The sequence below is a fragment of the Harpia harpyja genome, chromosome 8 (assembly GCF_026419915.1).
Source record: "Harpia harpyja isolate bHarHar1 chromosome 8, bHarHar1 primary haplotype, whole genome shotgun sequence".
In the NCBI taxonomy this organism is placed as follows: Eukaryota; Metazoa; Chordata; class Aves; order Accipitriformes; family Accipitridae; genus Harpia; species Harpia harpyja.
The window spans coordinates 2,618,417-2,643,125 of record NC_068947.1 but is presented as its reverse complement, the minus strand read 5'-3'; the positions used below and the strand labels follow the sequence as shown (position 1 = coordinate 2,643,125).

The window sequence follows — 24,709 nt, the reverse complement described above, 5'->3', positions numbered from 1 at the left end:
GCTGTTGGGTAGGTTCAGTATTTGCACTTGTTGTTTTAAAGACTACTAAATTTTATGCATATTATTACTAAGGTATACTATGCCTGCAGATGTTAACATCCAACTTGGGGTCTTCCCAAAAGAGAAGCATACTGAAATTAGATATGTCAGTCTGATAGGCATCTAGGCATGATACCAGCAGCTCAATCTCTGGGATTGCTTTACATTTGAGTATTAGCCATTCACCCTCAACTGTCAGGCTGATCTCTCCAACAGCATCGGTCATCCCAGTCTGAAAGCCCCAGGCACGGCCATGTATTCCTCAACTTACTGCCGGGATCAAAACCACGAGCGTCTTGGCACATTCACACCAGATAAAAATCTGCCTCAGTCTCCGGAGAGAGCGAGCTGTGTTTTGTGCGGTATCTACTTGGCAACAAAACAAGAGAAACCCAAATGTTTAATAATACGATCCCAGTTATCTGCTGCGTTTCACAGCTGTGCCCACCGCTGAAGAGAAAGTGTCCCCACACAACACGCCGTACTGGTCGGTGCCTGCCGAGGAGAAACCTTCAACCGGCGCTCAGCGCTTCATGCTACGAGACCACAACGTTATTTTTAGCCGTAGATCCTGCAGAAAGACTCTCTGCGCTCAAACGGCCTAATGCACAGGCAGGAGGACAGGGTGCGCGTCTGGAAATCCAGCACGAGGTTTATGCCTCATTTAGGTCTCGCGTAGCGCTGCCAAGCACGGCTTAAAAAAGGGGCTAGGTTCTTCCTAAGACTCATACGGATCTGCTCTACCGGAGTCGTTTTGGTCCCAGTCTTCCGGCAATTAATGTCTGCCATAATATCCTACATTTTCTACGTTTCTAAACTTAACTTTTGGAAGTGCAGCGTAGGATTAGCTCTCTGTTCCCCTGTGAAATGCTCTGTTTTGGTCAGGCGTGGCCCTTTCTGAGTTATACTAAAAAGTACACATTCGCACAAAGAATGCACTGACAAAAAGAAGTCACCCTCACGCTCTCGGTCTCACCCAAAATGGTTGGGACACAGTCAGCAATGCTTGAGGTACATGATGCACCCCAATTATAAACTCCCCAGTACTATCTTTTATCATGGCAAACAAGCAACAACGCGTTGATGTTTTAGAAAACGGTACACATCACAAGCTAATTTTAAGAGCGTGATCTACATACTACTATTGAAATGAAAATCATTCTACATATAAATCCCTAGCTCTGATGAAATACATACACACGCACAAGACACATGTAGACATTCCTGTCATTTTTCTACCTATGCGAGGGGAAAAGAAAGAAAGAGAAGGAGAAGTATTTTAAATAAGTAGAATTAAACAATGCCTCAGTATTCATAGTCCTAGTCTTCACGACGATCCTTAATCAGCAATGGCAGTAACATGGTTTGCCACTTTTTATTTTTGGAGTATGTGTATTTTAAAGCTATTTGTTATAAAAAAACATCTTCTCACTTAATATTGCATTTTCAAATTATTTTTTTTAAACCATACCAAATTCAATACAAACTAATAACCTGTTATTATAATGATTATATGCGTAATTCAGCACGTGTGTGATTAATCTTGAATAGTCCCATTGATTTCAATAGAGTAAAAATTACTGATTTAGGCTTTGGGAAAATGTTGGGTTCTGCTTGGATCACCCTTTTTTAGCATTGAACCAATGTAATATTTGAGATTTTGTTGTTATAGTGATAGCAAGAATGTCAGATAAGCACATTTTAAAAACAGAAGTACATTTGAGAGAAAACTTGAGTGGCTCTTATTTTGAGAAAGACAGATAAGCAAAGCAAGTTAGAGTTCAAAATCTACTTTTATATATGAAGTGAATATTTAATCCCACTTAAGAATCATTAAAGGCTTGTTTTGGCGTTTAAATAGCAGGCTGTCAACTCTGTTCAAACGTGTGACTCGCTTTCCTCTGTTCTCATGAAAGACCTGGCAAAAGTTAAAAGTCATATTTCGTTCAGCGCAACAGAAGGAGCTGAGCGTTAGAGAAATCTGGGTTTAGCTGCTGGAATATTTATGATGGCACGGCGTGCTCATCTACCGACTACCCAGACCTTGTGCAGACCCGAACCAAAAGCATTTGAGCCAAACCTGCGCCGTACATACGGGCAAGCCTGCGGTTTTGGGGCAAACAGGAGGGGAGCATCTAACTCCCGCTGGCCTTCAGAGGGTCTCCCTGCCCGGGAGACCCCCGCTCCTCCCAGTAACGCCTCTTCTCCGTCTTTAACTGGGAAACATCAGAAAAATCCCCCGGCTGGTATTTGAAGAGAGGGGGAGAAAGGCTTAGTTTTGCGGCGTGGAGGATGAGGAGGATATATTACCGCTGCTGGCCAGGGGTACGGACCCCGGGGATGCGCGGGGGGACCCAGGACCACCCTCTGCACCAGGGGGGCCACGCAGGATGGGATGCCGGGATAGTAAAGGAATGACGGATTGGCCGGCAAGACGAATTTCCCCCATGATGTACGTACCTCAAGCCTCACTAGCCACGGAGGTGGTTAGAGGTAGAGTTATATGTTAAGTACTACCGGGCTCGTCTCGCGTATGGCATGCTTAGATTCGTATCAGCAGGCAAGATTGCAAACTGACTTTCCCCACAAAGGGAGTTTTTGACAGTTTTTATGCATGCTGTGTAAAAAAAAATTACTTAAAGGCAAATGAAAGCTACATGCAACCATCTGTGCAAGGTTAATGTTTACCATGTTACAGAATAGCCAAGTGACATATAGTACATGATAGTTCCTGAAGACAGAATAAGACACAGTCAGTACATCTGGGGCAAAGTCATGTTTTAAATCTGTTTTAAATTTCTAAGCTCACAAGCTAAAATATCAATTGCTTCTAGGAGTGTTTTCCTAGCGGAATATGGATTAGTTTACCACACTTCACGTTCCCCTTTTCTAGTGAGAAAGCTGCAACCAAAACAACTGACATCATATACACTTAAATTCTCCTTTTTAAGCGATGTTTGTCATTACTCTTACTCATAATATACAGATGAACCATATGTGAAACACAATGCTCAAAAAGTTGTAAACTTCAGTTAAAGCATAAAAGACCTATTATTTTTACTGACAAAAAAAAAAAAAAAAAAAAAGAAATCATTGCAAGTTTGGCAGCACTCGGCTTGGGCTTTCCACCAAGCAACCAGACTTAACTTATTCCAATTTAACTTAATGCATCTCTGCCAGTGTCCTCTGCCAGGACGCAGAGGTCTCATGGCCCGAAAATGGCAGGCCCCCTCCCTGGCACGTGGGCCTCTCACTATTGCCTGTTTGGGGGGGATGTCACCATTTATTAGATGCACAAAACGTGCACCATCTCTCTCACAGAATGACCTAAAATGAAAAGTCACATCAGTGTCTGCTGACCTTCCCCAGGTCTTCATTGACCACCTGAGTGCCGTATGCAAAGTATACCACAAACATGTATATATTTCCTACATGTGTCTATAGAGGTAGTAAAAGGTTTCTTTTCTCTAACCTGTGAACTTCCAATATATTTTCATACACGTGGAAGGTTTCTCTTGAGGGACTTCACTACTGGAAGAAAATCAGGATGTCAGAGCCAAACTCTCAGTAACTTTGACTGTTTGGGACTTCTCTTGACAAGCCCTTGCATTAAACCATCACACCACTGACTCCTCTGCAGTTAAAAGAATGCAGACAGTAAAAGTATAACACCTTTCTGCTACTGTTTGCATAAATAAATGCTCCTTAAATGCACTCCATCACCTGTAACACACTTTTCGTACGAAGTAAGTGCATATTGGAGGACCACCGGTCAAGAGGCAATGCCTGATCTCACTCGATGATTGTACAGTACTTGGTTACAATATTAAACTGTTCTCTGGACTGACTTCCTTCAGATACAGCTCCTCTTTTCCAAAGAGCATTACATTTACCGAGTCATCGACACTCTTCGGAAGCCAAGAAGCACGTATGCATGGATTTCACCGGGGTTGTGGCGGTGAGGGGGGACCATGGACGCATGTTGGCCCTGTTGCCATCGCACGTGGCCGGCTGCATGCTCTACTTGCTGCTTTTGCACTGCATGGGAAGGGCCTGGTACAAGTATCTAAAATACTCTGCCACCATTTGTATTTTAAGCCTATTTCCTTCCCATGCATTAGTGGCTTCTTGGTGTTTGGGTTCCTCAAGGGGCTTGGGGCATCGTCCTTCAGGAGGAGAACTGGAGAGAGGGAGAAGTGGTTAATCACCTCGCCTCTGGGTGGAAAAACACTGATTTTGGTGAGCTGACTCATTGGTACATTGAGTGAGGAGGGGTGGCCTGGGGGCCTACTTCTGCTCTTCCCCACGAGGAACAGAAATGCCGGGTGATGCCTGAGGGACTGCAGAAGATGCAGGGCTGCTTAGAGAGCTCAGGGAGGGACTGGGGAGAGAAAAAGGAGAGGAAATAGGAATGACTAGGAAAATGACATGCCTGGGATTCTGCTCAGGGTAGATAAAACCAGATTAATTTTATTTATTTGTTAGAAGGGGAACGAAAGGAACAGAACACAAACTGTTTGAGGAGTATAACTGAGCTGTGCAGGGTTGAACTGGGAAAGACGAGCAGATGGAGTGACAAAAAACCAAGTGTACTTCCAGGGCACTCTTGGAGTCCTCTGGCAGCGTGAAAAAAGCAAAAGATGAATGGTGGAAATCACTGGGAAATTTGAAGCAGCTGAGATATGACGGCAGGGTACGGTGGAGACCTGTTTGGGAGCCAAGGAAGTTATTCGAGAATATAGGGAAAAGGGTAGGAGCAATGGGCCCAGCTGTGGCTGAGGAGAGGGGAAGATGGGAAAGAAGAGAAATTAAAAAAAAAAAACCCAACAAAATGGCAGAGGGGACACACTGGCAGGAGTGGGGAAAACAGGAGAAAAGATGAAGGGAGCTTAGGGAGACCAAAAGATGCAGAGAGCTATGCAGGCGTCGGGAAGGAGATGCCGTGGCCTGGAGCAGGGAGACGGGTGAGACCTGGTGGAAGAGGCTGCCAGGATTGCAAACGGGATGGACGAGATGGGAGAAAGGGGCAGGGAGAGAAGCCAGCGGAGGGAGGACACGCTTCTTCCCAGCACGGAGAGACGGCAGAGGGGCAGCCGGGCAGGGAGAGCGAGAAAACTTAGCTTGGGGAATAAAAACAAGAGGGACTCAGTAAGCTCCACATTTTTATTAACTGACAACAGGAAAATCGGTGGAAAAATACAAAGTCAAACATTTGTGTGTGTGTGTGCGTGTTACCTTTGTGTGTGGACTGAAGGGCACAGGGGAGACCTGCGCGGGGGCTGGTTCTCTCTCTTTGAAACTCTCTATATGTAACCAATGTTGACACTTCAGTTTTATTGAATATAGCAAACACTTGGGTGCTTGATAGGGAGGATAATGAATGCTTTTAGGGTGTACAAATTTGGCAGATGTTGCAATTCCCTGCCAGCATGTTCTTCCAGAAAACCGAAGAAGGAGCCGGGCCGGGCACCTTATGGGCACCAAGGTGCAGCTCCAGTGAGCCACACGTGCTGGTATGTGCTGGGCCCAGCACCCTCTCAGGGTTTTTGCGCTGGTTGTTACCTGCCCTGCTTGGTTTAGCTACCTGCTGCCGTCGTGGTCCCTAACCTTCAGCAATCCTCTCGCTTGCCCTCCTCTGCTTTTTCACTCCCATCACCAAACGCGCTGACCTCCCCTCTTCTGCCGTCTCCTAGTGTTTTCCTTCCGACCTCCTTTCCAGCTGTCTCCGACCTCCGATCCCATCTTCGCCGCTCCCACTTGTTGCATCCCCCGTACAGATACCTCAGCCCACTCCTCCACCAGCACGGCTCTCCCCCAGGGCGAGCCACGTGCCAGATGCGCCTCCAAAAAATTCGTGTTTCCGAGAAGCGACCGGCGCTCCTCTGCGTCCGTGCGGTGCTCCTACGAGCCCCGGTACCTCCGCGTACCTCCCAAAGCGTTCCGCACCTCTCTCCCGCTCCTGTGCCCCCTCCTGCAGCCCCGTGCCGTCTCCGTCTCCCCCCGACTTTCCCCCCACCCGTGACTGAAGCTCAGGAGGACCCTGCCTGGGTCCTGCCCGACGCTTCCACCTGCTCCTTCCCAGTCCTCCCTCCCCGGACCTGCTCCGTTGACCGTTTTCCCCTTCTCTCCTCCCAATAAAGGGCGTACGGACAGGGCGGGACGTGATGGGAGGACAGAGGGAAGCGGTAAGAAGAGGTTTTCGCATTCGTCCCTGTTTTGCTGAGTTTCACCCCTGTTTTGCTGAGTTTCACCCAAGGCTGGCTATCGTTTCCGTTTACAGCAAAGCTCCAGCCGCTCTCGTAACCGCTAACTGGTTTTCCCCTGCCAGCATCGGCGGCTAAATATAAGCCCGCGGAGCCAGCCCTGCGTCCCTGCCCGTATCTGGCAGCGCCTGGCATTCCACCGCGATTTCACAGAGCCGATGCTTTTCACGAACTTGGCAGCTGAAGAGAGCCGCCTCTCCCCGAATAAGCTGTAGGAGTTTCTGAAGGAACAGGAAACAGATTGCTAGTTTTCTCTTCAGTGCAAAGGGCAACGTTGCAATTTTCTTTTGAGTCCCCAAGTTAAATGCTGCGCTCCACCTCTGGGAAGTAAAAAAAGTCACGCCAAAAACTCGTTCAGCCAGCGCTGCTTGCTGTCCGACGGTTTGTTCGGTAACGCTGTGGGGTGTTTTTGAGGAAACTGGTTATTTTTTAAGGATTGGCAGTTATTAAACAGCATTTAATGTGTAAGGGAAACTTATGATGAATACGTTAGCATCTGTGCCAGACCAAACATCTGTAGTTTTTAACGGAGCAGGCAAAAGGAAAACAGAATTTTCATTCTGCTTTTCAGCTGACACTATAAATCAGCTATTTTAAATTCAACCAAATTGAAGAACTTAATTTTTTGGTTCTTAGGGTCAAAAATGGATAGCAAAGTATTCCACATGAACTAGACACGTGAGTAATCTTGTCCTTAAATTACTTGTTTACACACCGATAAATGCGGATGACAGTTTTAAAAAAACCAGAGGCATACGCTAATTCAAAACACACCCAGACGAACGGTGGGAGCCTGCCAAGTGTCACAGGTTTTAGGCTTCACTTTCACGTTAGAAGTACCCGTATAAATCCAGAGCTGAAGAAGACAAGTTCCCTGCTTGACTTGACAAGATGCCCGTAGAGAAGAGCTGCTGCAGCCAGCCTGCCCTCCTCCGCTTGCTCGCCCCTGGCTTCAGTTTTGGCCATTCGGTTAGCAACCAGCGAGGGCTAAAAGGAAACGTGCCACTACGTAAAAATTGTCACGGTACTGACATAGGCTACGTACAGTCATCAATGCCTGAGTTACTCTGACTTAATGAGTTACCTTTCGTGAACTGAGTTACAGTAACCTGCCTTAATTAAAGAGTAAAATAAATCAGAATAAACTACCATGAAGGTGATTAAACCCAATGCACAAAGTGTTTCAACCAGTATGTCGTATTTAACAGGTGGGGTAGGCAAAAGATGTTCCTGTCTACACTTCCACAGTTTGAGCTTAGGAGTGCAACTCGGTAAGCCATGGTAATTCAATAACTTCAGATTGTCCTACTGATGCGAAAGCTAAGGATTCAACACCTAGAGAGGCTGGTACCCTTCACGATAGCTTGTTTGCTCTTGGAAATGGCTGGTGCAGAAGGGATGCCACAGAAAACAGGATGAATGAAATTGAGCATTACAGAGCACATTGAACGGAGGATTTTGCAGACATACTGCCTAAATTATTAGAACGGCCTTGCTGCTGGACAAACTACTTGAACTATTCAGAGAGTAATTCTTGAAAATATGAAAAAGTTGGTAATTGCAAAACGTTGCCGACCAACTTTAGTCAATGCGTCTTGGAAAGGCAGTGATGGCCTCAAGATGAACTTAATGAAGAGGAGAAATGGTGTGAGATAAACAAGCTACAATTCAGCAAGGATAAGGGCAAACTTCTGCATGCTGGTTGGAATAACTGATTGTGCAAACAGGGTAGAAAGTGGCATGAAGGATCCGTGAATTACCATGTGCCACCAACCAAATGCCAACCATTTCGTACCGCTGAGAAAAAAATGAATGTCATATGGGGATGTATGATCAGGAGTGCCATATGCAAGATGTGTGAAATCATCCTCCTACTCTACTTGCTGCCGAAAGCCTCAGCCTGAATCCTGCGCCCAGATTTAGGCACCGCACTCCACAAAGACGTGGAGTGGCCAAAAGCAACAAGATTGCTGGAAGTCTGGTAGGCATAGTCTGAGGAAACCTGGGATGAAAGGGAAGAGGACCGGGCAAGTAAAAGTGGTCCCAAGTACGCAAAGAAAAAGAAAATAAACTGTTTTCCAGATGCAGTAGATAAAAAATGGACAGCTGAGTTGCAAAAGGGGAATTGAGGTTAGACATGATGCAACTGCCGTAGCGGTAGCGCAGCGAGACAGAGGGGGAAGCGGCCCAAGGAGGAGACAAAGTGCAGGGCGAGAAGTATCTGTCAGGAAAGACGTCATCTTGTCCTGTGGCAGAGGGCAGATGATGTCTGGAGAGTGTCCCCCCGCCGCCGGCTCCGCGATGCTGATGAAAAGTTAAAAATCCTCACCTCCTACAAACCGGGGAAACTTCGTTAATGATTTATAGCAGTAAAGGGGCCTTGCCTGAAATGTGTCCAGTGTAATCATTTTTTCTATCTAATTTTTGCTTTTAGCCATGAGATTATGAGTAATAGCTACGGGGCTACAGTGTTAGCCAGAAATCCTTTAGCTTTCTAAAGGTCAGTTAATCTGTGATCTAATCTGATGGTCACTGAAATTAAGTGGAAGCAGTTCAGCGAGCTATAACGGAGGTTGGTTTGTGTCTCTAGCCTTCAGTTACCTTGGGTTAAGCCATCCTTTATAAGCAAAACAACATACAGGCATGAAATAAATTTTGAAACGCATGCTGAATCCTGTTGTACTGCAGGAAAAAAAAGGACACCCTGCCTTTCTAGCTATCTGCTGGTTTAAAACAGTTCTCATTAAAAACTCCAGAACGTCTTCAGTGCCTTCTGTTCACCTGTTGATATTCCTGTCCCTCAGGAGATTTTATGCGGGTGGGGAAGCAGGCAAGATTCACACAAACTTGGCTGCTCTGTCTTGACTTGTTCACAGTGAGAGCTGAGCTGCATATTTGAAACTTACTCCTTTTAAGAGTGGAATACTTCAGCTAAGCAAGACCAAAAAAAAAACCCACTAAAAAAAAAAGGAAAAGAAAAGCAGAGTTGGCTATACAGCTCAGCAGTTAAAGGAGCACTAAAATAGAAGTGTGAAACTTTTCGTAGTTATCTGTAAGTCTTAGAGGATTTCAAGTCTCAGCATAGTCACTATTAGCGAATTAAAGATCTGAAAGGTTGTCTCAGCGAGCAGATGCTTTGATCCCTAAACAGAGCTAGTATTTCCTATTTTTGAGTCGCTTTCCCCAGGTACTTTCATTTCATATGGCTGCACTTCAGGCTGCTTTTCTACTACTCTTGCAACACACCTGGAAATCCCCTCCTATGTAATATTATATGCAATGTACACTACTTAATTTGAGGAACTGAATTTTATAATACATGCACAGGCATAAAAACCCACAAAAGAAAGCAAAGACTCAGGTCAGAAAGCTAGCTGCCTTTTGACTCTGACTTTCTCACGCTGCATTTCCTCTAGATTATGATACAGTTTAATTTTCATGGATGTCATCTGAAAATGAGAGCCGATATAATGTAGCTGAATCCTGTTTGTCACCGAATATATTCTGGACGTTAACTGGTAGCGTGATGCACTGAAGCATAATCTTTAATTAAAGTGCAACAATACCACAGCTATAGTATGGGCATGGCATAGGAACCTGGCGCTGGATATAAAGATAGCTGTGCCGAAAGGTTTCGTATCACTACACGATGTAAGTCAGCGGAGACACTCTTACACTTGAAACCTGAAGTATTACTGAGCACCGATTTTCAGCTGGGGAAGCTGCGATCCAATCAATGCATGTATTATTCTCCACAAATGAATAATGGCGTGAACGAGGACATATTAAACACCTACAGCGCACAAAGCTTTTCACACCGGTTAGGAACCAAACACAAACAAAGAGGCTGCGAACTCTCCAGAGCTCTCGTTTTGTCTCCCGTGAAGTCCTCCTGCCTGTTTGGATAACGGTGCGCGGCATCCCCACAAACGCCCTGGTGCCAACAGGAGAGGGCACCGATTTCGGGTCGGGAGCAAGCTGACCGCCCTTCTCTCCTCCTCTTTCTTTCCTACCCTCGAGGAAAACCAAACCAAACCAAACCACCCCGTACCCCACAGCGAGCGCAGGTGGTGCGAAATCCAGGGAGATGAAGACGCCTCTGCCGGCACCAGAGCCAGGGATGCGCTGGCACATACTGGACGGGTCCGTCCCTGACCGGGGGAGGCAAAACCCTCCACCCCAGGGCTGCGCAACCCTCCCTACGCTCACTCAGCCGACAGAGGGGCTTCAGGAGAAACACGACCTAAAACCGACCACGGCCCTTATCCCGCGGACAGGCGCCTGCCAAGCCGGGACAGCACGGCTCCGCTCTCCCAAGGAGCCAGCGCTCCCTAAACGCCCAACGCGCGCGGTCCCTTTCGTTTGCCGGCACAGCCGACGCTGCCGTTGCGGCACGGGGAACCTCTGCGAAGGTTTCCCTCCAACGCCGGCCACCAAAACCAGAACCAAACATCCAGAAAAGCAGCAGCCGGGCTCCCCCTCTGCGCAAGGCATGGCATTCGCACGCCCTTGTTCCTCGCTACCGCGCGGGCAGCGCATCCTACGGCAGGGTGCTACGCCAGACCGGAGCCCCAGGCGTGATTTTAATGTCCCGGCACGGTACAAACGGTTTAGGAAAAGATTGGGCAGCGTTGCAGGGAGGAGGCACCGGGAGCCATGCAGTGCGGCTTCTCTGCTTGCTGGGAAATGCGTCAGGGAGGCACAAACACACAAAAGAGAGAGGAGACAGGAGATAGTTACCTAACATGACGAAAGGGATTCCCAGGAAGGTGGAATTGTATTTCCCACCAGTGAGATTGATGATCCCAGCTGCAGTCAGGGTGGCAAGGGTCACGGTCAGCAATCCCAGCAGGCCAAGCCAGGGTTTGCTGCGGACACAATCCTGCATGGAGCAGCAGAGAATGGCCAAGGTGACCACAAGGACCAAGCTTGTGATCAGGTAGCGTTCTGACACCCTGCTCGTCTTCTGGAAATCCTCCTTCAGCGAAGAAGAAGTGAAAGGATACATTTTGACTTTCCTGTTGGATTTCTGGAAAAGTTCAACAGTGTCACAAAAAATGGATTCCCACTTCTCTGCCACCATGTCATTCAAGGAGTTGATTGCCTGCAAGTAGTAGGTGAGCTGAATGGCTTCTGCAGACTTCACCCGGTCTTTGCTGTGCACAGTAACCCCACCAAGCTGATGCCCGTTATATACTTCCCTGCCATCCTTTAAGTGAGTAATCGGATAAGTGATTGCAAAATTAGTTCGATTAGAAGAACGAGCAGCCTTTAATTCCTCCAGTACATGCACTATGTCGTCCACTATGCATGTCTTGTCATTGTTCAGGATACATATATGGGCAAACGTGTAATTGAAACCAGGTCTTTGAACTTGGATCCTGGTCACAGCAGAGTGCAACTACAAGGGAAAGAGAAATCACACACGTTACTCATCAATTCATCTCGCACAGTAGCAGCCAGAACATCAGCGTCTCCTCACCTCCGTCCCTTTCCTATTCGATCTAAGCAACGACAACAAAAGTTCTGGTGACTGCAGTATTAATAGCACGCTCATTGCAAAAAAAAAAGGAAACATGCATTAAAATAGCAGTATGATTCCCCTACGTCCTTTGCTGGTCACTCGGGTGTGCTGTGACTTGCATCTGTGCCACGGGCATCTGCCGCCTGGCCTCTCTAAATAAGCAAACTCAAAAGTTCCGCGCCTCCACTTTCACGCGATCTGGGCGAACATAAAAGCGAGAGCTACAGCCCGACCGTGTCCGGGGACGCCGTCGTGCTCGGGATTGCCAAATTCCTCTCTCGACAGATCAACTTCAGGTGCAGAAGGCAGAAGAGCACCATGACCAGGGGTGCTGCCTGCGCGGGATGTGCCGCCCGCCCAGTAGCTGGCAGTGGCAGGGGACTGGGACTCACTGGGAGTAAAGGGCAGGTCACAGCTGCACGTCCTAAGTGTAGAGATTGTCCGCGTAGCAGGAATAAAACGCCTGGCATCAATGAATTTGCCCTCTTTTCCCCTCCGTCTTTCCCCCATCAAATCCTCAGCAAATGCGAGAGCGGGAAGCAATGGCAGAGACTCACACTGGTTTTCTCTTCCTCTCTCTGAGAGGTTCTGTTAATCGGGGTAGGCCCCCTAATTTTAGGGCCTACAGGTTATTACCGCTTATTTTTTTGTCTAGCAGCTCTTAGTGCAGCCTCCTCTGTAAGTTGTTTTGCATCCTTCTGAAATTTGCCATGCCTGAGCTCTAACCCAAAGTGCATTCCCTCATTTTTGAGCATCAGAAGGGCAGGAAAATTACCCTCGTCTTGAAAAAATATAGAAAACCCTTGCAACTTTTTCTGAACTCCGCACAGCCCGGTCGCTCGGGCGGCCACGTCTGCTGTCGTGGGGGGAGCAAATCACCGGCTCTGCTCTGAGGAACTGCGCGGATTTATCCTTCGGCCCCTTTTACACCGAGGGAAACGGTCGTAGGAGCATTGCAAAGGTGTGGTAACAAAAGCAGGGCTGATAAAAGAGAAGGAGAAGCCGTCCTTCACCTGCAAAGCAGGGACACCACAGCTCTTCCAGGGAGCTGAAGAGCCAAATTAAGAACGACTCTAATTTCTTTTCCTTAAACAGGGAAAAGTTATTTTCTGCCTTCAGATTTTGAGCAAGACACAGAGAACTGGCTACAGGGACATGATTCTTTTTATTTCTACTTGCACATGCTGTTTTTCGCTGTAATCCAAAGAGGGCAGGAGGCTCTTATGCCCAGTAAAGAGGCTGGGATTAGGTGATATTTAATGGAACTGGCTCCTTGCTGAAGACAAACACTGATTAAAAAAATAGAAGATAGGGTACACGGGAGCAGTACAGCTTATATACTCATCTGGTGGCAGTGGACAAAATGTCTAATAATCATGGCTAAAATCCTGCGTCTGCTGAAATTAAATAGTCCTAGTGACTTTTGTGTGGTATTTCAGACCTATTTGCAGAAAAAAACCCATTAATACGATACTATGAATCTGATTGTTTTGTGATTACATTGCATAATCTGCGATGGGTATAAATTTAGTTATGTTGCATCCGTTCCTCAGGATGATGACATGATACAGGCAAAGATTACAGAATTCCTATATTCTCATCTTGTTTCTCTAGAAGCTTGGGGGTGTATTTTTCCACATTTGAGTAGTTTTTATTTTTGACAGAACAACAGTTCAATATTGACATTAGAAAGATAGGTTTGAGAAATGAACTGAACCAACAAATGTTTTCACAGTACTGCGAGAACACAATACCTGGCCATGGTGAGAAGCAAAATTCCCCATCGTGGTGAGAGAACAAATAACTGTCTCTGCAACAGATTAGGGGCTTTTGCACAACTTTCTGCTGAAACGAGACAAAAGATTTGCAGGTGCGTGCCAAAGAAATGAGCCTGTATGGGGAATCCTTCCCATCTTTCCAGTTTGCATCTGCAAAGCTCCACTTTGCAAGAGCTGTTTTGGGGTACAAATTCAAATGTATGTCATTACAGTTTGGGGAAAATGCCCTGATTTACTGAATCAAAGACAGATACCTGATTTTAAATTTTTTACAGTGGCAGCTAGTGTATGGTTTTCATTGACAACGGTGGTAAAATCAGATGTCATGTAACGCAGAACAGCTGAGGACAACTGGGAGGACTAGAAGGAATTTCCTGCCTATATTAGACTCGCCATACAACTCCTTCAGAGAGGATCCATCGAGTGACACGATGCAGAAGAAACTAAACTGTCACGCAACTTTTATCACGCAATGCGCGTTGCTATTTACCTACCCTGCCTCACTGCTGCATTTGCTTCCTTCTCCCTCTGAAGCACTTTCTTTTAATATTTAGGTTATAAAATAACCTCATCTGTCGCAGCCGTTACTTCATCTTTAGCGAAAAGGCTAGAAGCTAAATGTCACACCTAAAATACTCATTTCTTCTTGGAAACGATCATTTCAGGCTCAGGAGCCCGTTCTGCGGCGGTGGCCCGGTGCTTCTTCCGAGGTCGTGCCGGGCTGGACCGGGCACGGCGTGGGGGGGACCTGCCCATCGCACCTCCCGGCGATGGGGCTTTGGGGACCGGAGGGGAGCAGGCAGCCCGCTCCGCGTCCTGGCACGTCCCGGCAGCCGAGCAGCCCCCCCGGAGCCGGCTGGAAGCTCGTGCGGTTTCGAGCAGCTACGAGATGTACCCCGAGCTTCGCCAGCGGCCACAAAGTTCGGTCTCAAATTGGAGGCAAACAGCCAAAGAGGAGGAAAACCTGCCATCCCCTCCATCCCACCAAAGTACGCCCGGCACCGCCCCAGCGCGCCCAAGGATTCCGCTCCGGGAAGCCTGACTCAGACTTTTCATCCTCAAGACAAACGCATCGCTTTTTACCTGCTTTTTCAGACCAGATCCTAGGAACCCCCCCCCTCTGTCGCCGCAGGGCAGGGGTGCACGGCAGCGTGGCCGCAGGCTCTATCTCTCTCCCTTTCGCTTGCCCGTGGCAGCCCACGAGACCCGCCGAGACCCGCATTCCCACGGCACTCTCCTTTCTGCTGCCATGCCAGGGATTCAGCTGCGGCCACGCGGATTTTTCCACTCGCGTCCAGAGCCCCGGGTGACTGTCTTCCACAGAAAACAGAAGGTCCGACAGGTTACTCGTCCTACGAGTTCGAGGGATTGCACGCGCTGCAGTTTGGCTTGCCTGCGGTACACCAGGAGGTCCCGCAGAAAACTTCAGTTTGTTAACGGGAGATGGGAAAGGCTGTTGCGCGATGGGGACAACATTAGCGAGACGCTAATGCTTATTGCACTCCTCAGCGCAGCGGATTTTAACAGCAAGTAACCATATTCTGAATAAACCTGGCACCTAGCACTGGGACAAATGACTGACCACCAGTTTCTCATTTATCCAGCTGTTTTCTTATCCCTACCGAGCCTATTAGGAGAAAGGGAGATTTAAAGGAATAACAAAAGCTGAATGAATGTTTTTTCTCGAAGGAAGACATGCACTGCTTGCTCACTGCTCACAGCTTTTCCAGCTAGCTAACGGTGCAAGGAACCAAAAAAGCGGTTTACTGCTGCGATGCCAGAGCGCTGCAGTGTGAGAGCTGCACGGCATCGCCTGAGCTCCCTTGGCACGGTGGCACACTGTCCCTGAAAGCGCTCAGGCACAAACCAGTAACTTCCACCTCCCCCTTTCAGCGTCGTTTAAACAGGGACCATCACTTGCAATTCCCCTCTCCTTTCCGAAAACGGTGGTTATGTGTGTCCCGTACCATGCCAGAGATTTCTAGAACAGCGTTTTCTCTTCCTTCAGCCTTTAGCCATTTGTATTTGGTAACATCTCGGTCTGAGTCCCATGCTCACTCAGCTATTTATTTTAGACAGAGAGGAAAGATGGCTTCGACGGACAGACAAATCCCTTTCTGCAAATCCCTCCCGTTGAGGGCTGCGTTGCTCTTGCCTCCACACCAAGCCACGTTTCAGCCTGTGGCGGAGCTGACAGATGAGAGGTGGCGAAATCGCCCTGCCCCGCTGGCTGGTTTTGCCCGTGGGCCCAGGAGGGGATGCCAGCAAGCAAAAGCTAAAATCCTTCCACTTATCCTGGGCTAAACCATTTGCTCCAGGGCCTCAGAGAGCCGCGGCTGCAAAGATTTCTTCAAGCTGTTTTTGGCTGCCGGTCCTCCTACCTCTGCCATCAGCACAGGAAGGCAGGCACTGGGAACCAGAGCCGCCCCAGTAAGCCCAGTGTGGCTGCCCTGGGATGGCCAAGCTCCGCACTGGGCTCTGCGAGACGGCTCTGCCCCGTACAGAGCTTGGCACAACTTTCAGCACTGGCAGCAAAGCTCAACCTGAAGGCAAAGGGGTTGTACTTGGAGACCGAAAGGAAAGCTTGATTTTATTCTTAAGTCCATGCAAAAGATGCAAGGAGCTACAAAAAGGGGAGAGGAAAACCTCTAGCCCCCTTGCTTTGTCGAGAAGTCCTTTCTTTAATTCAGAAGTGAGCGGGTATTACCAGAATTTTGTCAATTTAGGCAGGTAACACAAAAGTCTGCAGCCTCCCTGCGAAGCAAACAGATCCCATCACAGCAGGGAGGGGTTAGAAACTGCTGATTCATTTGCAAAATGGCCCAATCCCAGAAATCCTTTAAGCCCACATTACACAATCTGCCACCCCGATCAAAGCTACGGGCAAAGGGGATGAGGCGCGAGGACCCAGCGATGGCCACCGGCGTCCCGGACAAGCGTTGCCTCGCTGGCGGCACAGCTTTGCTCCCAGCGAAACTCCGCGGTGAGAGCGACAGCAACACGCGGCGGGACGCTTCACTCTTGCCAAGCCCCTACTCCCAGCTCGCGGAAAGACATCCCGACTCCCGTGGGAGCTGGATCAGAGTCGCAGCCGCCGTTTTTAACGTTAAGGATGTGTACAGCTACCTCCTGCTTATCATACATACCGCAAAAATGTGTTTGGTTTTGCTGCTGAGCGCTGACGTGCGGTGTTTTATAGGGGACCTCGCTCATCGTAAGGACTGGATTATGCTTTGTTACTTGACATACGGTCAATGAATGGCCAACTAGACAAAACTAGCCAGATATACGGATGTCCTCCCAAACTGTGAATGATCTGGCACATAGAGAGACATGTTTTACTCACAGGAGTAAGATCTTTGCAATGCCATATTACTTGTTGTTGTTGTTGCTATTATTTGACTGTATTCAGTCTTCCAGTCTACGGCTGATGGTTCAAATTAAAAATGAGCTTCACTCTAGTCAGTGTTGCCAAATCTTACAATTCTTTTTACTGTCATTTTCACCAAGTCTGGTTTTTCTCTGAGCCTTGGAGCCTGAAGTATTGTGATTTTTTTTTTTTTTTAAATCTCAGCTTTCATTAAAGAAAAAAAAAATGTCTGATCTCACAGTTATGGAGGAAAGCCTGAGAAGGCTCAAAAATAAAGTGAAGAATGAACTCACTAGCTATTACTGCTTAAAATCTCATCACTGTTTTGGGTTCAAGACTGAAAAACTAGAAAGCAGGAGGAAGACAATGACTTTAAATATAGGCTTCATTTTCACGTGAAGCTGGTTTACTCTTTTGGTAATTTTTACAGGTAACTTGTGCCAAGGAAAACGAAGAGGAGAAAAAGCCCTTAACGGATAGCTATAAATTTCTCCACTTTTTGTATGATCTCAGTAATCTCTGCCATTTCATATCTTTGCAGAGAGCTTTTTTATTCACTTCAAGAGATGGCCTCAGTCAAAATGTAAAAGGGTTATGAGGGAGAAAAGACTTCCACAGCTCCCAGCTTAACTCACGAAAGAAAACACTGGAAAGAAAACGGATCCTAACGGCTCAGGATAAACTTTAGAAGTTGCGGCTGGAGACCGTGCGGCGAGGATCATTATGGGGAGCTGGGCTCTTTTTCTAGCAGTCCTACAATCGCGTTTCCTGAAGAGACGCTAAGATACTAATAATGCAAGCTATGTCTTTTTGCAACTGATTTTTTCAGCTGTCCAAAACACGGTGAATTATGTTTCCTCCAAACAATTTTCATGTAAATAAAATCTAAAAACTGTTCGAACTACAAGCCATCAACTCTGGGACAACTATTAGTGCTCCAAGTGGCAGATGTGACTGCATTTACATTTCCATTTGCCTTCTTGGTAGCTACAGAAAATTGCTAGATACGATTTTTCTTTTCTGATCTGAAGTGGAGAAGCTTTCCTAATCAATACCCTCTTAATTCTGACAATCGCCCAGGTAATTCTGCCTCAAATTTGTCCCACCGAGAGAATCCCACTCCGCTTTTCGGGCCGACGGCTGCCGGAGGACGGGATGCCCGGGCAGCAGAAACCGCTCTCCGCAGCCCGGTGCGCGGCTCCGAGATGGATTTTGCACGAAGCGGGGAAAAAAAGATGAAAACTTCGCTCCCGCTCTCGCCAAGGGCTCCTCCAGCAGAAGGGTGACCGACGCTCCCTTCCGCGCTGCCGGGAAAACCTCAAAAGCTGCCAAGTCCGCAGCCCGTCGCGTGAAGGACTCGGCTCCTCCTTCTCCCTTCCAACAGGAGAGAGGGGGTTCTCTGGCTGTAAACCCCAACTCGAAGGGCAGGGCCCAGTTACAGCTTTTGGGAATCTCCCCGGAGCGCCCCGTCCGCTCTCCTCGAGCCTCGCGGCGCTGCCGTAGGGCGGTAGGGAAACATCGCAACCACGGAGGGAGCCCCGTCCCAACCGGCGCTGTCGGAGCAGGGCAGGGAGGTGGCGGGGACCGGCGGGATGCGGTCGTCATCCCAGATGCCGGCAACTTCAGGACTTCTGCTCCGGCCACCGGCCGGTGCCGGCGGGAGAGATCAAACCCTCTCGCTCGCAGGCACCACGCCGAGGAGCTGCTGCTGACACCGGGAGCTCGGGGGGGGTGGTTTCTTGTCCACGCTTCCACGCTGTCCTTGCAGCGTGCTATTTATCTTCCTTCTTCCCTGGCTGTGCGCAGATCTTACCTGCGTATCTTAATTCTCATCTGTTTTCGCATAAGATACATTTTAGCCCTGCAGCATTGTGCTGCTATGACAACAGGCTTGCACTTCTGCTGCTTTCACACCCTTGTTTTTCTTGTGTTAGGACTCTTTCCCTCATCTTACAGCCTTGCTCTAAAGACATGACTTCATCCCTTTTTTTTTTTTTTTTTTTAAGCAGAATTCACTATTTGTTCTGTTGACTGTTTCCCTAGAAGTGTTTTTAGTGCCGGAGTTACCTCGAGAAGGTGGAGACGTACTATATCCATCGCTAGATCCACAGTTGACTACCTGTGTCCAGGCATTCAGAAGTAGTCGAAGTTTTAAAATAAAGGGTACATTGCGTTAGCCAGGATTGCGACAGACCGAGCTTTCGGCTCTGCTGAGCAACCAGAACCCGCTTCCACCCACTTTGAAAATAATGGCTTAAGCGTGCCATGTTTGTGCAGCAAAGCAATTGGAAATACCACAGACATGGGAACATAAATTCGGTTATTTATTTCCTCCACGAGCTTCCTCACGTGTAGAGAGTAAGTGAGGAAATCTGGGAAGACCGTAGACAGAGCATGGAGGCACACACATGAACAGGGACTTAACAATTAAGGAGCAGAGAGAGGAAATAAACCCCCAACAAGTATGAGGTCTACAAAATTTTGAAGTTAAACTGTTTTGTTCTGCAGTAATCAGAAGTTACGCAGTTCTTAAATAAATATGTCCTTAAACACAAATACCTAATTTTACTATTTGCTTTCATGTTCAAATAGATCTTGAATGAGTTACCTAGATCTATTGATGGCCAGTTTATATGAGAGGGGTGACGTATAACCACTGTCTGAAAATACGCAGTTAGGAGAAGTTTCTTTAAAAAAAATAACCCCTCATCTACAGATTTTCATAGAGGCAAACCGCAAATACAATCCCCTTCAGTAAGGAGCCATGTTACATTTCAATCCCTTTTCATCTTTACGTCTTGTCATCTTAAGTGGAGTTTTTGCCAAAAAAATATTAGCACTGTGTTATTGTTACAAACACAATAACGTAAGTGGAAAAGAGGATATTCTTCTGCAAAAAAAGGAAACCTTTCATTTAAAAAAAAAAAAGTCTTTTGTAGTATAACGCAGTTAACTCACTGTAAGTATAGAGGAATGAACAAGCTCAAAAGGATGGGTGTCTCAAATTCTGGCTAAATCAGAATGTATTTTCTAGGGTTCAAAAACCTGGCTAGGTCTGTGTTTCCAGTGAGTCTGTATGCCTTCAACCTACCAGGTTTCTAGCTGCAAGTGGAAATACCACCACGAAATGGTAGGGGGCTGCTCTAACACTATTTTTAGGTGGGATTCTAGGCTTAGATGATTTCTACAGACTTTACATAGTCATCTGAACTTCTGCATGATGGTCCACACCAAATACCCCAAACATTTTTTGTTCCTCCAAGCACTTCTTGGAAATACAGGGGTAAAAGCACACTTTCTTCAGGTAGGTGTTTTTACTTCCCACCTCTGCCTCTCCTGAAAGAGTGAAATCTTGAGGAAGAAAGGTCCTGCACGCTGACAGCACAGGATGCCCGTGCCCTGTGCTCAGCTACAGAGCAGGGACAGCAGCGAGTAAAATTTCGTTATTGCCCTCCCACAGTATCTCGGTCTCAGGGTGCATCTCTCGCGTATCCGAGACTCTACCGAGGCTTTTTGTTGGATCATCTATTCAAGGCCAGAGATTCAGGATATGCTTAGGTTTCTCCCTTTCTTCTGCAAATGACTACGCCAGCTGGAAACGCAGCATTGGGATGGCAGGCCTAGAATGGTTTAAGCATTTATGGGGAGTTATGAGAACTATGGATGGAGATTTCTTAAAAAAAAAAAAAAAAAAAAAAAGGAAAAAGGGTACTTGGCATCATCTCCAAGTCAAAACTATTATATAAGGCAGCCACACACCTCCCTGCTAATGAGCAGGAGAGACTTTGTGTGGAGCAGCTTGCACATTCAGCAAGACCTGCCGCTGTCGCGTGAGCAGCCAGCGTCGCGCTGGCAGGTTCCTGCTGTCACCGGCGAGTCCTACGGCAGCTCCTGCTCCGGGAGCTGCCGCCTGAGATCCGGGCCGGAGACAGTCGTGAGGCTGAGCCCTCCCCTACATCTCTTCCCAGTCAGCCAACAGGGTATGGTGCAGTAGTGAGTTTCTCCGGCTGGTAACTTGCCCACGAGGAATTGCACTAAGCTAACCAGAGTGTTTTAGAGATGCCACCAGAGAAGTTATTTCATTAACTAACTAATTGATTAGGATGTTAGAGTGATTAACTTTTGACAGTACCAGCTGCGTTTCAATTGCAACTGCTCAGACCCCAAAACTTCGTATCCCTTTACTACGGGGACAAGAATGGAAGCTGACTTGTTCCTCTGCCGAAACCAGAGGAAATCTTCTCCTTCCCTTGCCACGCGACTAGGGTAGCGGTGGCTCTTCAGGGCTCATTCCCTCCCCTCCTTGGCTGATGAGGTGGGATACGGCAGGTCAGGGAAGCGAGAAGAGGTGCTGCGAGAGGTGCCCGCGGCGACCGTCCTCCTGGGTCTCCCATCCTCCTGCTCGTGGGTGCAGATGCAGCAACACCCACGCGGGAGGAGCCAGCGTCCACCCTGACGCCTCTTCTAAAGCAAAACCTCTCCCTCGGGGAGGTCATCCTTCCCCAGAACGGGAAAGATAAGCAAATGCTGCCGTGTAGGTTCTCTGCCCTGACTGTGCCTACACGGCAGCGTCTTCAGGAACGTAGGTGGGATTACTCCATGGTTTCACCCAGGACGCTTATTTACAAGCACAGTACTTTGAGTTGGTTGGCTCTGGACTGGGGCTGGGGCTGCCTCGGCTCCCTTCTCCCCTTCATGCAACTCCATATATATATATATATATATATATATATATATATAAAAAAAAATAGGATTTCGTATATATACATATATATATAGGAAAACCTTGATGGCCACCTTTCCCTTTCTCCTTCCCCCCGTGAGCCCCGTTGACACAAAACGATGTAGCCCTGCATCACCACGGATATAACAATATCGGGAGCTAGGAGCCCTCCCTCCTGTTTTGCTGTGCTTTGACCCACGGGGCCGTCCACAGGGTTGGATAGGCAGCTGCCTGAGCCTGGCTCTGCCCACAAACAGAAGAATAATTAGGACAAAGGACGTAATCTATTCTGCACAAGACATACTGGAATGAATTAGATAAGTAAAGAGTTGGAAATAATGCATCAAATATGCCTGACAATGTCAGATTAACAGTAAGAGTAAACAGTCAAATGGCAATGGTGCTCATTATCTCGCTAAATGAAAAATAATCATTTTGTTGGCAAATTCTGTCTATTAAAAATGAGGCAGTGTTAAATACTGACAGAACTTTCTAAGTTATAGCTCTTTCGCTGATGTGATAAATCGTATGCAGAAGTTTGCTTGTGGAAAGATTCTGAGTACCATTTATTTGTGTGTCACTATGCTATTGATAAAACTACAGATCTCTAGAGAAAGCAGTAGAGAGAAAAAAATCCATTACCATTATTATCCTATGACTGAGTAAATGTGCACATACTGGATGCAAATGCAATTCATGGTACAAGAAAATGAAGGAATGAAAATCGTCTCTCTGGAGTTTTCTCGTTCGCCAGTAACATTCCTGTTACTGTACTTAGTGAGTCGATGCTCATTAAATCTGTTTGCTGATTACCGTTGGGTAATATGTCAACAGCAAAAAAGGGAAAACATGAAATACTGAGTGGGTCTGTATGACAGTTCTGTATGTGGCTGCAGTGGAAATAAAATATAAACAAATCCACTGTAACAGTTATTTCCTTGTTTAGTAAAGAGTGAGGTCTCCCCAAATACAATAGGTATTTGCATCTATCTTCCCATTTTAGAAGAGACACTCCCTTAAGCTATTAAAAAGAATTAACATTGGCTTTTGTATGGGCTGACAGTCTGACATTCAAGGGGAGGAAAAAAAAAAAAAAAAAGCAATGCTGAGTCTCCAGGGTTTCCATAAGGCAACAGTGAAAACGTGCAGGACTGAGCTTGCCACACCTCTGGTTATTTGTAAATGCTCCTTTCCTTTTCCTTGGGTGAACTTGACCCCCTTAACACACAGTTTTTGCATCTGTCCTCCCTGTTTTTCCTTCCAAGATTGTTTGAAACTACCGGGGTGTAAACTAGAGCACCAGCTTCAACAAACGCAGATTTCCGACATGTTATGACATATAGTACGGCGAGATGTCCTGTTAGATTGCGACTCGCACGCTCCGTGCTGCTCAAGTGACAGGGAAAGATGCTGTCCGCTCTAACTTGAACCGGCAGCACAGGCTGCACCATGCCTGCAACCTACAGCTGAGCTGGGTTTTTCTTCATCTACGAAACCAGCGTTTTCTGTGATGGTGGGTTGGGAGCGGAGGGGAAAAAAAAAAAAAAATACTACCCGCTAAAAATAATCAGCTGAGTTATGTCATTTGCCTTCATGAGCCACGAGAAGGAGGGTTTTTGCTCCCTCTCTCCGGGCAGAAGTGCAGTCCAGATGCAGCAGCAGCCCCCAAAAGCATTCTCGGCAGCTTGGCGGCTTGGTACCTAACTGTTTTTGAAGTTTGAGTTTATGAAAGCCCGAGTCTCCTTAACTCGGGAGCACGACTACGAGTACGGAGGCACGGAAAAAAATCACTGAAGCAAGCAGCCTGCCCCTCTCGCTCACCCGAAGCAAATAAAACCAAACCAGGGGAAAAAAGAAAAAGACTGAAAAAAAAAAAAAATTAAAAAAAAAAAAAAAAGGGCGAGGAGGGAGCGGGGGGGGGGGGCAGACAGCGGAGCCCGCGGCCGGCAGGCATCCCAACTGTTGCAGGGAGGTGACCCGGCGGCTGCGGTGGCGGAGGCCGGCACGCCACGGGTGGGTCGGTGCGGGGGAGCGGGCTCGGGGCCCGGCGGGGCGGGGGGGGGGGGGGGCCGGGGATCCGCCGCGGTTACCTTGAGGATGAGATCGGTGTGGTGCTGGTCCAGCATGTTGGCCTTGCGGAAGGAGGTGATGATCACCCTGCCGTACCTCCCCGGCGTCTGCAGGTCGGAGTAGAGCCGGTGCTTGGAGCGGTTCACCGGGAAAAGGCTGTCCACCAGGTTCCTCTCGATCTTGGCCAGGCTGTGCGTGGGGGCCAGGAGGTGCTCCACGCTCTCCTCCACCTGGTAGCGGCTGAAGCTGGCTCCCAGCAGGATGGAGATGAGCACGGGAGCCGAGGCGAAGAACACCGGGTGGCTGGCGACGAAGTGGCCGAGCCGGGAGAAGGACGTCCCCAGCCCCCTGTGCAAGACCTGCCGCAACATCCTAGTGCGGAGGGCGCGCAGGAGGGCGAGCGCCGCGCCGGGGCCCCCGCACTGCCCCCACGGCCCCCGCAAGACCATGGGGCAGCCCCGCCGGGGGGTGGGGGGGGGGGGCCGCCGCCTCTCGTGTGCGTGTGCGGTGGGGGTGTGTGCGTGCCGGGGGGGGGGGCGGCTCGGGCGTTCGTCCTCCTGCGACGCCGCCGGTGCCCGAGAGGAGTTAGCCCGGCGCCTCGTTGCCTGACTTGCCAACCCGCCGCGGAGCGGGGAAGCGGAGGGCGGGGGGGGGGGGGGGGGGGGGGGCAGCCCCGCCGCCGCCGCGGCCCCTTCGCCGCGGGAAGGGGAAGGGGCAGGGGCAGGCGCCGCTCGCCGCTCCCCGCCCCCGCCCGCGGAGTTTGCGCGGGAGCGGGGCTGCCCGCAGACTGCTGACTAATCCCCCGGCCGCGGCAGGCGGCGGCGGCGGGCGCGGAAAGCCCTCCGCGGCGCGGCGTGGCGTGGCGTGGAGCGGCGCGGCTCCCCCCCACCGCCGCCGCCGCCACGGCCGCCGCCGCCCTCCGCCCAGGGCCGCGGGGCCACG

At 48.6% G+C, this 24,709-nt stretch overlaps 1 protein-coding gene across 1 annotated transcript in view; it reads right to left on the bottom strand.

Annotated features, from left to right (window-relative positions):
• PTCHD1 (patched domain containing 1) overlaps positions 1–24,227 on the bottom strand; it is a 33,491-nt gene extending 9,264 nt beyond the window's left edge. The window contains exons 1-2 of the mRNA XM_052794659.1: positions 23,788–24,227; positions 11,043–11,703 (exon numbers count right to left, since the gene is read on the bottom strand). Of these exons, the coding sequence (XP_052650619.1) occupies positions 11,043–11,703; positions 23,788–24,216 (1,090 nt within the window). The 5' untranslated portion in view covers positions 24,217–24,227. The remainder of the gene's footprint in view (positions 1–11,042; positions 11,704–23,787) is intronic.
• Between the last annotated feature and the right edge of the window lie 482 nt (positions 24,228–24,709).